The following is a 14979-nucleotide window of genomic DNA, read 5'->3' as shown; positions in this document are numbered from 1 at the left end:
TTTATTTACTTATTTTCACATAGTAAAAAGGGGAAAGGTGGGGTTTTGACATTTTTATTTTGATACTTTAACTTATTTTTGTCCCCCCTAGGGGACTTGATTATCAGCATCTTTTATTGTTCTTCTAATACACTACTATGTTTTAGTATAGTAGTGCATTAGAAAGCCTATGAAGCTCAGCTAGAAACACCAGGGATTTGATGCTCTAACAGCAAGGACCGAAGAAACAAGTGTTCAGCTGTCATCCGACAGCCGAGCCCCCCGCTCTTCCTGGCACGGCGCTGCTGAGTAAAGCCACTTAAAGGGGTTCTGACATGAATAAGGTTTTTATGCTTTAGCAGCCATTGTTCCCTGGTCTGCCTAATGGACACAGGGAACCCACAATTTAATGGCTGCTAAAACATAAAAACATAATACTTACCTTGTCTCCTGTTGTTGTTGACATCGGGGGGGTCATCTCCTGGCAGGCGCTGCTCTTCCTCTTCTTCCTCCACGAGCCGCGCTGCTCCGGGATCGCGCGCATGCGCAGTGGAGAGGTGCCCTCTGACAGGAGTCAGGACGGGCCGCATCTCCACTGCGCACGCGCAGAATCTCGGAGTTCAGCGAGGACGGACGGGCCGCCCACAGCAAGCACTGCTTGTGACATGCTTGCTGTGGGCGGCCCGTCCGTTCACCTCGGAAGTGACTGACGGACGGAGCAGAGCCGGAAGCGGTCATTTTGACCGCTCCTGCTCTGCTTCTAGAAGTCACAGAAGAAGATGCCGGCTGGGAGGGGACATGCCTGGCGATCGGTCCTAGCCAGGCAAGGTGAGTAAAATTTTTTTTTTTTAATGTCAGAAACCCTTTAATGGTGCCATCAAAAGATGTATAGGTGGTCATTAAGGGATTAAGATTCTGCTAATAAAATTGTGCATTACCCAGCTGTATACCTAGTTTTATAGAAATTAATGAACCGGTAAAAATAATGTGATATTAACATAAAACATCTACAAGGATTTATCAAAATGTGACTTTTATTTGGTCACATGTTTACAGAAAAAAATAAAATAAAAATCACATATACATAAGATAACATTGCATTGAACAACAATAATTTTCCAAAACTGGTGTTCATTGTTCTTGGTAGTAATTTAAAAAAATAAAATAAAAAATTATATATATATATCTCTCAACATATTCAAGTACATAAATGCTCATAGATTGTATTTTAAATGTAGCCATCCATTCTGTCACTAGTCTGTGCAGGAGACACATGGGTGAACATTAACAGATGGAATAGTGTTGAGATAGGACAACCTGCTTCTGCATAAATCAATTTTCCACGTTTTCGGGACTGTTTGTCGCATACACTTTTATGTAATACAATACATTGTCACTGTTTACATCTATTATCTGGATGGGATAAAAGATTTAATTTAGCAACAACTTAAGCTCACGCTACACCGTTACCTGGGAAGTGTTCTACATAACAAGCAAAGCCTATACAGACCATTCCTCTACAGATCTGGTTAGGGAAAAAAAAAGCAAATCCAATTGTACAGTCTAATCAGACACCAACGTTTGTGCAAAATATACTTTGAACAATAAACCAAAAGATATTTCTATTAGTGCGATGTTCCTACTACCATATCAAATGTGCATGTAGTGTATCCCTCCAAGTGTACGTGGTTGAACAGTCCTACAACAGGGTCACAGGTGCATTCACAGAGGTGAGAGAGATTTGTGCGAGTTTTGTTGGGAGTGACTCACTACGCCCGTGTGAATGCACCCTTACAGTGAGAGATTATTCACTACTAGATTTAGGATATCTGGCACCAAAAGGGGAATAAATGCAGTCATATCATTAAAAAAAGTTAAAGAAATAAAAACCTTTGTTTGTTTTGACATGTAAAGATCCAAGAAGTATAAAGATTTCCTATGGAGGTGCGAGTAAGCACTTCTGAAACCAGGTGTACAATGTAAACAACGCTTAAAGGGCTCATCCCAAAATTAAATACCTTTCCACACGATGGAAGTTTAAGCCTGATACGTGAGGGTCTAAACACCGAAATCTCCACGATTCCCAACGAAGGGGGTCCCATGCCCCACTCTCCACCCCACCTGCAGCAAGACGGTGCTTGAATGGAGTGGCACATTACATTGCTGCACCCGTATTGGGTGTATCCTAGGTCCACTCTGGCATTTATTTATGGTATAATTAATGCCAAGAACTGTTGGTGGGGGGTGGCCATGCCCCTTGCACTTTTTGAAAAAGTGGTGGGGCAGGCTAAAAAAAGCTGCACATTATTGCACAAATTCTGGTTGAGATTACAAATTTTAAAAAGGATTTAAAAGGGGCCACTCAGGATTTCAATGAATTTCCTTTTTAAAAAAGTTACTTTTCTTGCAGTTTTTATATGCAATCTTAGCCCCCCTGTCCACGTCCGTGACGGAATATCGCTAGCAATATTCCGCCGCGGGGGAGAGCTGTCAGGCTCACTGCGGAGAATCACGGCATGCTGTGATTTGAGTCCCGCGAGAGGAGAATCGCTAGGATTCTCCACTCATGGACATCGGGGCTGCACTTTCCATAGCAATGCTATGGAAAGCGTTCACTGCGTCACCCGCAGCCAGATTATCGCTGCGGATATCGCAATGAACTATTTAGCATTTCCAAAGTCCTATAGAGCGGGCCTATCAAAAAGAACCCTATTCAGTGCTTGTGTTTTTTTTTCCTTTTTTTGTTTTTATATAGCCACAGCCCCAAAATCAGCACAATCCAAAAAGCATTGTATGTGGCATTTTCTATATTTTACTATAAATCATCTATTACACTGAAAAGCCCCCACAAACACACAAAATGCTGTGTGCGACTCCAGCTTAAGGCCGATGACCTGCACATATCTTTTTTCAGTAGTAGAAATAAACGAAGGAATGGCAGGTTGAGAAACGGGATAAGACACACAGATGTTTTCAGTGTTCTCATAACTAATTCATTCACATAAAAAACAGCTTATGGGGCACCCAGCAAAGCACTGGCACAAGAGCACATAGCTTGACATACGTGGCATCCTACCGTGAAGCCATTAAGCCCTTTCCTATATATAGACACCAATCAACATCTAGGATATACTAGCCTAAAACACATCTTTACGTTGCCTTAAAAACCACAGCAGATGACTAGGAAGGAGTAAACCAAGTTGTCTGATTCTCCAGTCCATAGTACACAACAGAAAAATCGATTTGCCCATTTTCTAAATATGCCAAAAGCAGCACTACATCCAATAACCTGTTAACCCCAAACAGATTAGCAAAGCTCTGGCAGAAAGAAAATCTTCATCTCTAGTGCTGACTTATGTGTTCAAGTGTAACGAAGAGGAAACCCTCCCAATACACAGAAGTATATACAAAGTATTAACAATACAAACCGTAATCCATTTCCTGTAGCTGCTCAGAAGATTATTCAAGTTTTGGCATCAGAAATGTCCACTAAACATTGTACAGAATGGTATTGGCCCCAATGAACCAGAATTGCATTCACTTTCACCCACTAGAAATCTCTCATTTCCAAGAACCTTCACTGAAAAAAAAAGTACTTAAAACCCCATTATCCAGACCCGTAACATCCAGAATATACTACATATACAGTTCTTGGAGCTGGCCAAGTAGACTATGTGTTACAGTTTTTGGATAGAGACTTTTCAGAAAAAAAAAACACCCTGAGCAACTTGCAATATCAATCTTATTTCTTCTGTTAACATACAAAAGTGACTCTCTGACATGAGAATAGGGAATGCATGGTAAGCGAACAACTTTCCAAGTGTCTTTAGACCCCTGATGTGTCATTGCAGCAATTTCATTTGACTAAAGTCTTGGCATATATACAGTGGGAGTGAGAGGGGACAAGGGCTGAACAGTCACGGTGGGGGAAGAGGTAACATATACAACTACACTGCTTAAAAAAAATTAAAAAGGGAACACTTCAGCATCACAGTATAACTCCATGCTACTTAAACATCAGGGAAATCATCTGTCCAGTTAGGAAGCATAGGCCATTGTGCACGAATTTCACCTGCTTTGGTGCACATAAAAAAGTGAGAAGGGGTACACTGGAGGGGTGACAGCAAGACAACCCCCAAGAAGGGAATGGTTTTTGCAGGTGGTGGCCACAGACAGTTACTCTCTCCTTATCCTTCCTGGCTGATTCTCCTTGAGTGAGTATTGCTAGTAATCATGTTACAGACATGAAAGGAGATGAAAGGGGATTACTTCTTGAGATCTGATGTGCGATTTCCTTTGTAAGGGTTCCCTTCATTTTTTTTTAAGCAGTGTATAAATAAATTATGTGCCAATAGTTTCTTCTTGCTTCATACAAAAATCCTGTTCATATCACAAGGTAAAGATGCAATTTAGAAGTGGTCACGCTTCAAGTCCTGGGGAATGCTTAAATTATTGTGATGTTAAGCTGCTGAACTGGGCAAACTCCACAACCGCTTCTCCAACACCAAGGAAGTAGACTACTTGCGCGATACCAAAAAGGGGCGCAATAACTAATGCTCGACAACCTGATCCCTTTAGAAAGGCAGAAGGGCCCTCTTTTATCCAGATCTTTCTGCAAATACAGAAAACATACAAGATTGTAAGAGTTACATACAGATGCAAAGTGAAGAGTTAGCAGATATTTAAAAAAAATGTATCAAAATTTCTCCTCGTCTATCAAGTAGCTGTTTTAAATTGGTTTCTGAAAAGGGAGATAAAACCAGTATGGCGCTAATTACAACACATATTGGTACATATGGATTTTTTGCTCATTAATTTTTTTTTGGGCGGGGGGGGGGACGACAAAAAAAAAGCATTTGGCTCAGTTTTCTGAATTTCTTTTTTTATTTAATTTGCCCTGCAGGATAAAAACGGTGTTCAAATTTATTGTACGGGTCATTACGGATGCAATATATAAAACTATATATGCATTTGTGTGCTGTACATATGGGATATACTTTCAGTAAAGAAAAAGCTAATAAATAAATCAGGTTTGCATAGAGCCTGGGGGTGGTATTTTTTTTTTTTTTTAAACTCAAGTCGGCAATATGTGTGCATTGGATTTTGTGGGGAAAGGAATTTCTAATTTCAAATACAAGAGCAATATTCCATGAATTTAAAAGTATATTGTGTGGAGGATCTCCACTGCAGTTTACCCAGCTTTACAGTATTTCCTCCATGTAATATTATTTAGACATATGTTCACACACACAATTTTCTTACCTAGCACAATCTATGATTCCACTGTACATCTCTTCGTTGGCTCCTTTGTGCAATGACTGAAGACGTGTCTTTATTACTGAAAAAGGTTAAATTAGAAAATGCAGTTGGATATGTCAAGTATACTTTGTATGTAATATACATGCACACAAACCGTATGCCTTGCACATGGGCCAAGGGTTAAAAATAAAAGATGTGAGAGACACCTTACCATCACAAGGATTGACAGCCACAGCTGCTGTGGAGCCAGCAATGCAGCCTGCAAAGAACGAATGTAGAAATGGCGCCTTCCCATCTGGAGTGGACATTCCCAGTTTATTAAGGTTGGAGAACAATGGAAAATAGATCATTGAAAATGGGACGTCCCTGTTTAAAAAAAAACAAAAAAACAAAGTTTAGCAGTGCAATTACCACTGTTTTAAAGGTGAGGTGTTCTGCAGTAATTCAGTCTGCCAATCCACAGACAAAATTATGTGCAAAAACCCCAAAGAACTAGCTGTAAAATGTAAACAAGCAGGTTTTATATATATATATATATATATATATATATATATATATATACACACACACACACACACACACACACACACACACACACACACATATATATATATACACACACACACACACACACACACACACACACACACACACACACACACTTGTTAAATAATCTTGAAATCCAAACCTTAACACTGTTGCTCCCAGTCCTTTATAAAGTCCTCTTACACCCTCTGTTCTAAGAAGCCCTGATGCGATCTGTGTAGCCGACAACTTTTGCGGCATCAATGCTGGTCCAACATTATAAGCCCTTGAGAGCACAGGAATTACATTCAAATGCTTTGGACTCGGAGAAAGGATTTGTATCCCAGTAGGAGCTTTCTGACAAGATGCTGAAAAAAAAAGTCATACCAAATTAGCACAAATGGTTTTGCTACAAGATAAAGGGAAAGAGCGGGAATGGCAATTAACTGTAATTATACATTTTGTACAACTAGTAAAAGGAAAAAATAAAAGCAAAAAGGTAATTGTGTTTTTATGTTTCAGGGTGCCTTCACACAGCAGGGAATTATTAAGGGCTCTGCACAACAGCTGTCACATAAAATGTCACAGAATCTGGTGCACACCATGGTTGTGCAATAATCATTGAAAAAGGACACTTGTATTAGCAAATGTGAAAAAAAAAATTTTCCCTCTGGCACAGGGTTGGAGATGTGAGATCCTAACTAGATATGAGCGAGCATGCTCAGATAAGTCAGTTACTTGAGCAAGCATCGCTCTTCTCGAGTAACTGCATTCTTGTCTGAGCAGGTTCCAGGGGGCAGCGGGGGAGAGAGTGAGAGATCTCTCCCCCCCCCCCCCCCCCCCGCCGCCTGCTCGGATAAGAATGCAGTTAGTCGAGAAGAGCGAGAAATAGAAAAGAAAAAAAAAAGCTCTGTCACTAATGGGTTAAAGCTTTAAATAAAAGAAAGGGGTTCCCTGTAGCAATACAGCATTATCATTATAGATTATGATAACCACTAAATTACCAGTGATCTTCTATTTAGTGCTGCGGGAACCTGAAGTTCATACCAAACTCCCGCAGGCAAGTTGCATAAGCCTTACAAAGTCACACTAGAGGAGACATTTATGAAGGCATGACACCAGTTTCTGGCATAGAAAAGATGCCAAATTTTGCGCCGGGCCGTGTGCCTCCTCATGTATTCAGCTCACTGTGGTAAATCTCATTAAGCCTGGCACAGGAAATGCCAAGCTTCGTAAATTTTCCTCTAAAGGGTTTTTGAATTTTCTTTCTTCACATCTTAAAATAAGTATCGATTTACAGTGTTCCTTTAATTTTCATTTTTTTTAATGAAAAGTGGTAGGTTGTCTTCAAGTATATTTTCTTCAATTGATACAAATTAATCAAGTGGTATGAAGTATAGATACCTAGTCTTCCTGCATCCTGCAGCTGAATCTTCAGCATTTCCATAGGCGTAGTTATAATAACCTGGCAGGTCCCGGCACCACATCCTGCCAACATTTCTTTCACCAGAGTGAGCTTCTTGCTTTAAAGAAATAAAATAAAAATTATATTTGAAAGACAAGTCCATCAAAAGTGTGATTTCATCAGAGCTCTAAGGTGTCAGATCAAGTATTCACGGTGATGTTATTTTTATCCTGGGAAAGACACGTCTAAAGACATTTAGCAGATGGAGACAGCGTCCAATTTCTCAGAGTTGTAAAAATCCCAAAAGGTGGCTGTCAGAACATGATTTACAACGAATGTAGTGGCCAGTTTGGTTAGGGTGGTTAAAGGGGTTTCCAAGTGTAAAATGAAATTTAGCAGTGGAGAGAATGGGTTAAAGCCAACCAAAAAACCCTATACTCCCCTTTCTGATGCTGTTCTCCAACAGTGCAGCACAGCCACCGCTCTGGTCCCTGCTAGTCTGATACCAGAAGAAACTGCAGTAGTCACGTGCCATTTAAAGCTCCCATGACTGCTCAGTCAATTACTAGCCTCTGCCTGTATCTGTGCATGAATGGCACATGAACACCAAGAGAAGTTACTGGCCAAGCCGTCTTGTGAGCGATGAATGGCACATGACTGCTATAGTCATCCGCATCTGTGCCAGGGTTTTCAGAGCGCTCGACTTACATGAAAGGCACCTAAAGGACCCCACTGACTCCAGTGTTGTCCAACAGGTTTCCGTCATGCATGCTGTACTATTTCGTCAAGAGTTTTGAAGCCTCCTACGCAGCCGAAAGCAACACTTCACTCTCATCACTCTTAGGATCAGTGGGGGTCTGCAGAGGTTGGATCCCTACCTAATCATGAAGTGATGATATAACCTAGACATATACCATCATTTTACAAGATAGGAATACTCCATTCAATATTTAAGCAGTCATGCCACTTCAAGCCATGACCATTTAAAGGGGAGAATTATCACCTGTAATGCCAAATTGTTAAACATTCTCTCGCTTTCTGATAAAATTGGGCAATAACCAATATGGCAGCTATGGAAAAAAAAAAACGCACTTTTTAAAATGCAATTAAGTCAATGGGACTTTCTAATGTTAAAATTGCTTTGCCTGTTTGTTGCATTACAATAAAAAGGCAAGCTCCATAGGGATACATGGGCGATTGAAAAAAAAAAAAAAAGGCAAAACACACGATTTTTTTATCCTCTCAATATCACGAGTGAAAACAATCCATTCCCAACCATATTACCTGAAAGAAGCTCTGAATACTGGCAAAGTATTGTTTGAGTATTTTGCCTGCATCTATGCTAAACATCTGTTACTTTGCTGCCCATACTATAGAAGTGAGAGTCCTTGTGGGTATTCCCCAGTCTTGTTTAAAGAACCCAGACATGCCTGGCTGGGAAACTCTGTTTTAGGGCTCGTTTACACTAGCGTAGTTTTAGTGCAGAATAGACACATGAAAAGATCGCATCTAATAGAACCAATGGTTTCTTATGGAAACGTTCAGATGAAGGAATTTTAGATGCACTAAAAACTCGCATCTTACAAAGACAAGACATGCAACTGCAATGCATTCATCTAAGGTCTGTGGTGTGAGAAAAGATAGGACCCCAGCTATCTTTGGTGCGTGATAGACTCCCATGGGAGCTGAACAACATGCAACATGCACCTCCCAATCGTGTGAATGGGCAATTTCACAGCTAATTAAGCTCGGGACTTGATAGCTGTAAATCACTAGTTTGTGAGATTTTCACCCGAGCTAGGCCGGATCTTTTCACGCGCCTATTCTGTGCTAAAACCACGCTTGTGCGAACGAGGCCTTAGAGTGAAACTTTAGTAGAAAGAAAATATTTAATTCCCAATTACTTACCCATCTTGGGATAAGCGATGTCTGAAGAAGTCATTGGCAGCTAGTTTAATTGCCTTCTCCGGAGTTACTAGAGTCAAATTCACCGCAGCTCCTATAAAGAACACAGATTTGTTAGAGAGTCACGTACTGCACCTTTATAGGCAGAAGAATGTACAACATTAACAGACACTACAAGTAAAAAAATATATATATCTGAAGACACGACACAGGTTGTCAAACACCACATAAAAGCTTAATGCTTAAGGCTATATTCACAGACGGTAAATTTTTTTTTGCAGGAAAAAAAAAAAAAAGCTGCAGCAACGCCATTTTTGCTGCAGATGTTCTGCGGATGTTTTCTGCTGTAAAAAAAAATCCCAAACAAATCCGCCATGTGTGAACATACCCTTAAGCCGTGTCTAGTGTATCTAGGTCTTGCCGTGATAAATATTCTGTCAATTTACTTCACACTTTTTAAAAACTACATAAACAGCCAAATAAATGTATTATGTTTATATATGTGCTCATCATTTATATAATTGCAAGTGTGCTTACAATATATGTATGTATGCGAGTCCTCAAAGTGAGTGCCGTTCAAATGGTGCATCCATATTACTGCTGCAAGTCCCAGCCCAATCTTGAGAGTAATGCTCTGATCTGATAGCATCTGTGATGCTGACAGTTAGGCTGCTTATCCACGGGCGGGTTTTCATTGCGTTCCCCGCGCCGATCATACAGCCGCGGGGAACGCAGTGAAAGATCTCCATAGCATTGCTATGGAGAGGGCTTCCCCCTGTCAATGAGCAGAGAATCATCGCATGCTGCGATTTGCCGCAATTTTCCACGGTCAGCCTGTCAGATAGGCTGACTGCGGAGATCTGACTGCCGGCTCCTGCTCCCGGGCGGCAGCTCCCACGGCGGAAATCCGCCGCAGGATACCGTAATGCCGTCGACAGGCAGCCATAGGAGCATTAGACTCAGACCAGGATTTGTGGCTGTGTGAAACTGACCCAAGGGTGATAAAGGAAGAAAAAAAGTAAAGCAAAATAGCAAACAGAATTAGAGAGATTAAAAAAAAAAAAAGGAGAAGATCAGAATACAACACAGAGAGCAGAATAGACCGTGCAAAGGTAGTTAACTTTTAAGAGAACTTCTGTCAAGACAGTTCATGAATCTCCGGGCAGAGGTTGGTATAATTCAAAACTGATGACTACAATATACAAGCTGGTAGAAAAATGAAAAACAAATAACCATTCACTTTTAAATAGAGTTTAAGAAGGTTTTAGATGGGATTTACCATTCGCAACATTTAAAAAAACAAAAAAAACACATGCAATGTAATACAAAACACAAATATTAAAATTAAAACTTTTTCAGAATGCCCCTAGTGAGAAGTCAAATTTCTGCACATAACCCCCCCCCCCCCGCCCATTTTTCTTTACTTGCCATGAATAGATTGTACTTATACTGAATTTGAGAACTCTCAGATTAAAAGCCTTTCAGTCCAGTCATGCCTGCAAAAAGGAACCCCGCACTTGGACGAAAAAGACTCCTGTGCGTACAAACCGTTCACAGCAGGGAAACTAAATACGGTAGGCTGTTACACGCAGAAATTTGATTTCTCACCAGTGGCGTCCCAAAGAGATTAATATTTGCTTTTATAGTCTGATGTTTTGCGAATTGTTTAAGAAGGGGAGGAATAGAGCTGAAACACCATCTAAAGCCTTCCAAAGCGCCTGATTTACCTATGTGGCACATGTTTAGATTTTTTGGTTTACTGCAGTATATATAGCTCCTGTGGCTGTCATAGTTGGGAGACTGACGTCCGGGTCTGAGCACTTACCCAGCGACCAGCAGCTTTAGGGGAAAGGTAAAATAAGTACACCTAATGTGTGTAAAATAACTGTCTAGGAGACTTTACTCCTGCTAACTAAAATTCAATGAACTGTCTTAGAGAAATAATAAGGGAAATTAAACACAAGGGAAAAGCAAAGAAAGAGAGAAGGCCTAACAGATACAGAAAGGGACACAATATCCTCTAGAATAAATATATATATATATATATATATATATATATATAAAAAGTTAAAAAAAAAAAAATGAACAAAAGGTATTTTCCTAATTACAATTGAAGTATATTTAATGATCCATCGTGGCTTCGCCACATCGGCTAGCCCTCAAAATCCACGGCGATAGGTCTGCAATACGAAAAACACAGATGCAAACAACAACATTCTACATTCAGCAATCTAGTATGTTAAACTAATCAAATAGCCATAGAATTCAATAGACTAAAGTATCAGCATTCTATCATGATAAACATTGTACTAAGCGTGGATTCTAAATTTTTTTATGTAAGTGAGGCAAAAATCTGTCTAGGCTACCAGTATCAATGTGATAATGAGGACTCTAAAAAAATATGAGGGAAAAGAAAAAAAAACTTTAGCAACAAATAAGCAGGAATGTTTTATCAGGCAGCACGTTACTTTACATTTTAATATCAGCGGGCTTCTCTCAAGACAACAAACATTAACAGCTAACGGGATGCACTAGCACGTACAATGCTGTGTAGCATGCTTATCATCAGTAAAGGTAAAATTCAGTAGATGAACGTATCTACGAAGAATAAGAGTGTTCACTCTGCTCCAAGGTTTCTGTGCTCCTGCTCATTTATAGGTGCAGAACGAAAATACAAGACGCACCGGATCTGTTCTATATGGACACGAGCAGCGAACAATGGACTCCGCTGACTATATGGGTGTCCATCATAAAGTTGCACGTAATGCTATTCTGTCCAGAAATTTTACTGTAATCTCTGAGGGAGGCTCGGAACAGAATCTCTGAAGTAGTTGTGAACAAACTGCAAAATTATCTCTTGCAACAAAATTTTCCAACATAATGGTCAATATTTTCAGTATAGTCTGGTATATATAGTAGCCTATCCACTATACTTGTATAGACTCCTTTAAAGGAGCTAGTAAAATTACTGACATACCTCTATACATTCCGAAGTATCCTTCCGAACGTATAGTCTTCCCCAAACAGTCCCATCTGGAACACACAAAGAAAAAGGGTTTAAGAACAAAAATCGGGAAACATGTGAGCCGACAGCTTGTGTTTGCAGTTTAGCGTCATCTTTAACTAGTTTTTACTTACATGCTTTTGTAGATTTGTTGACCGTTCCTCTGGTTTTGGAGCCGTGTCTTGGTCAAGTCAATTGGAAAGACGCAAGTCACACCAATAATTCCGGCAATTCCACCGTTGATGAGTTTAGCGGGCAAACTAAAAAGTTCATACAAATTAGTAAGTGCTGTGCCCTATATACATGCTATGTTGCCAACCATAGCTTTGCAAGCATTTTACATTATTTTATACAATAGGCATCTCGCATACCATGGACAAACACTGCAACCTCTTGGCATTAAATGGCCCAATAATAGATTACAATTGCTGGGAAGTCGTATACAAATCGCAAAATGAAAATGTTCATAGTGATCTCTAGAGATGAGCGAGCATACTTTCTAAGGGCAATTGCTCGAGCGAGCATTGCCCTTAACGAGTACCTGCCCGCTCGAGACAAAAGGTTCGGGTGCCGGCGCGGGGGATCGGTGAGTAGTAGGGGGAGAGAGGGAGAGAGAGAGATCTCCCCTCTGTTCCTCCCCGCAGCTCCCTGCCCGCCACCGGCACCCGAACCTTTTGTCTCGAGCGAGCAGGTACTCGCTAAGGGCAATGCTTGCTCGAGCAATTGCCCTTAGCGAGTATGCTCGCTCATCACTAGTGCTCTCCTAATACAGGTAGAGATAAGCATTGCCGAAATTATATCACAGCTGCTTGTCTCAGGCTACACAATAGAATCCAACATGTTGGATCCACTTTTTACCACCTTTATATGAGGTAAGTGTCTGGCACCCCGCAGACATACTGTCAAGGGACACGATCTGTAAGGACCGCTTTAGTCCAGCAAAGAAATATCCTATTAAAATAGGACAGGATGCTTAGATCAAACAATACAAATTTTATTTACTGGTTCTTCTTCCAAATACACAATTTCAATAAATTTAGCATTTTCAAAATCCAAATCAGTCGCTTAAATTTAAATAACCAACTTTTTACCAAATCAATTTAACTATAGAAATTACCTTATCTGTTTCTCGGCCATTTTCAAGTATTTGCTTCGGGTAGGTCGGTTTGGTCACAGGAGTTCAGGCTCTCTACAGTGTGATAGCCCAACTGAGCTCTGCAAAGAGATGGCAGAGGTTAAATACATCAGCTGTTGATCTAAATATACCCCTGGCACCCGCTCCGGTGGAGGGATCAGTGAGTAAAAGCCACTCATTTACAGCTCACCGCACAGGACCACTCAACTGCATGCGACATGATGAATAAAGCAACTTGCATCACCCAGCTTAACAGATAAAGAGGTCACATGCTTTCCGTTAAAGTGCATGAAACACACAAAAGTACTAGAATTAACATTTACCATGAACAAGAATGAGGAGAAAAGAGAATTACTGGCTTTGGTCACTGAATTATTAAAAGATTTTTTCTAAGAGGAAAGAAAAACCCCCAAAACTCCCGACCTTTACATTAAATACAAAGTGCGGGTAGCAATCCTTACCCTATAACTGTATAGCCAACTAGACCTCCAGTTTGTCTCAACTTCTGGTAAACGTGCTGAATTTTCATTTCAACATCCCTGTCCCCTCGCTAGGCAGAGTAGCTAATTCTAAAATTCGAAGTCTGAAAATGCTCAGAACAACCTCTCATGGGTAATAGAAGCCCATATTTAAAGGGAGTCATCTAGTTGTAAACTGCTGATCACCTATCCCTTATGCTAGGCCACCAATAGATCGGCAGAGGTCTGCTGCCCGGGATCCCCACCAATGAGCTTTGTCAATGTGCTCCTGCTGATTTCAGCAGAAGTGGACAGCTCTGTTCCTACTGCAGTGGCCAGGCTTGGTATTACATACAAAGTTTCCATTCACTTCAATAGGAACTTTGCCTGTAATATCAAGCCAGGCCCATCCCTGCAGTGGAAACAGAGCTGTTCGCGTCCAGCAGAAATTAGCTTAATACACGAGTATAACGAGCCCGATAAAGGCCGAAATCCCAGAGAGAAGACCCCCACTGATCGACTATTCCTGGCCTAGCCTAAGGATAGATCATCAATAGTTTACAGGTAGTCCTCAACTTCAAATGTGCACTCACTTCTGCCAAACAGCACTACTTCACTGCTCTTGTATCCTCTCACAACCTCAGATAACTAACACATACGTTCAACTCTCTTCTCAGTCGTCCAATGCCCCTCTCCCACATCGCTCATCTCCACCGAGGACTTCACCAAATGCAAGATCGCATCAGAAAGTGACAGTTTCAAAGAGTCACCCCTCAATCCTTCTTCTCTGTCTAGCTACTGTCCAACTCTCTACTCCCGCATCAAAACTCCTGGAATAGCTGCTTTGCATTGAACTTTCCTCCCACTTTTTATGCAACTCTATTCACCAACTGCAACCTAGCCTTTGACCTCACTGCTCTACTGAAAGCTCCCTAACCAAAGTAGCCAACGATCCGCTAACTGCAAAAGCCTCAAAAGTTACTCTGTATTCATCCATCGAGATCCATTTCTGTCGATTATTCCTTCCTGCTACAAACACTCCCCTCCGCTGGGATCACAAATGTGGCCTCTCCTGGATGTACCTCGCTGACTATATATTTAGTGTGTCCCAATCACACAGCACAGCTCTGACTTAGACTCATTCTTCTCCATCTACACCTTTGGCCTAGGAAAACTCATTGATTCCCAAGGACCACCTTTATGCTGACGACACCCAAATCTACCTCTCTGACCCAGATGCTCCCACTCTTCTTTCCATAACACTAAAGAGTCTGTTGGCTCCATCCTCCCCTTCCCTCCTCCCGCTTTC

At 40.9% G+C, this 14979-nt stretch overlaps 1 protein-coding gene across 2 annotated transcripts in view; it reads right to left on the bottom strand.

The window, feature by feature from the left end:
- Nucleotides 1-995: 995 nt before the first annotated feature.
- The window catches only part of LOC136625652 (mitochondrial glutamate carrier 1-like), a 29836-nt gene continuing 15852 nt past the window's right edge, over nucleotides 996-14979 (bottom strand). For both annotated transcript variants that reach the window (XM_066600026.1, XM_066600027.1), the window contains exons 2-10: nucleotides 13195-13292; nucleotides 12212-12337; nucleotides 12051-12106; nucleotides 9077-9167; nucleotides 7168-7286; nucleotides 5927-6131; nucleotides 5450-5604; nucleotides 5242-5317; nucleotides 996-4591 (exon numbers count right to left, since the gene is read on the bottom strand). In XM_066600026.1, the coding sequence (XP_066456123.1) occupies nucleotides 4429-4591; nucleotides 5242-5317; nucleotides 5450-5604; nucleotides 5927-6131; nucleotides 7168-7286; nucleotides 9077-9167; nucleotides 12051-12106; nucleotides 12212-12337; nucleotides 13195-13214 (1011 nt within the window). In that variant the 5' untranslated portion in view covers nucleotides 13215-13292 and the 3' untranslated portion in view covers nucleotides 996-4428. The remainder of the gene's footprint in view (nucleotides 4592-5241; nucleotides 5318-5449; nucleotides 5605-5926; nucleotides 6132-7167; nucleotides 7287-9076; nucleotides 9168-12050; nucleotides 12107-12211; nucleotides 12338-13194; nucleotides 13293-14979) is intronic.

This window comes from Eleutherodactylus coqui, chromosome 4 (genome assembly GCF_035609145.1).
Source record: "Eleutherodactylus coqui strain aEleCoq1 chromosome 4, aEleCoq1.hap1, whole genome shotgun sequence".
Lineage (NCBI taxonomy): Eukaryota > Metazoa > Chordata > Amphibia > Anura > Eleutherodactylidae > Eleutherodactylus > Eleutherodactylus coqui.
This window is presented reverse-complemented; position numbering and strand designations above follow the sequence as displayed.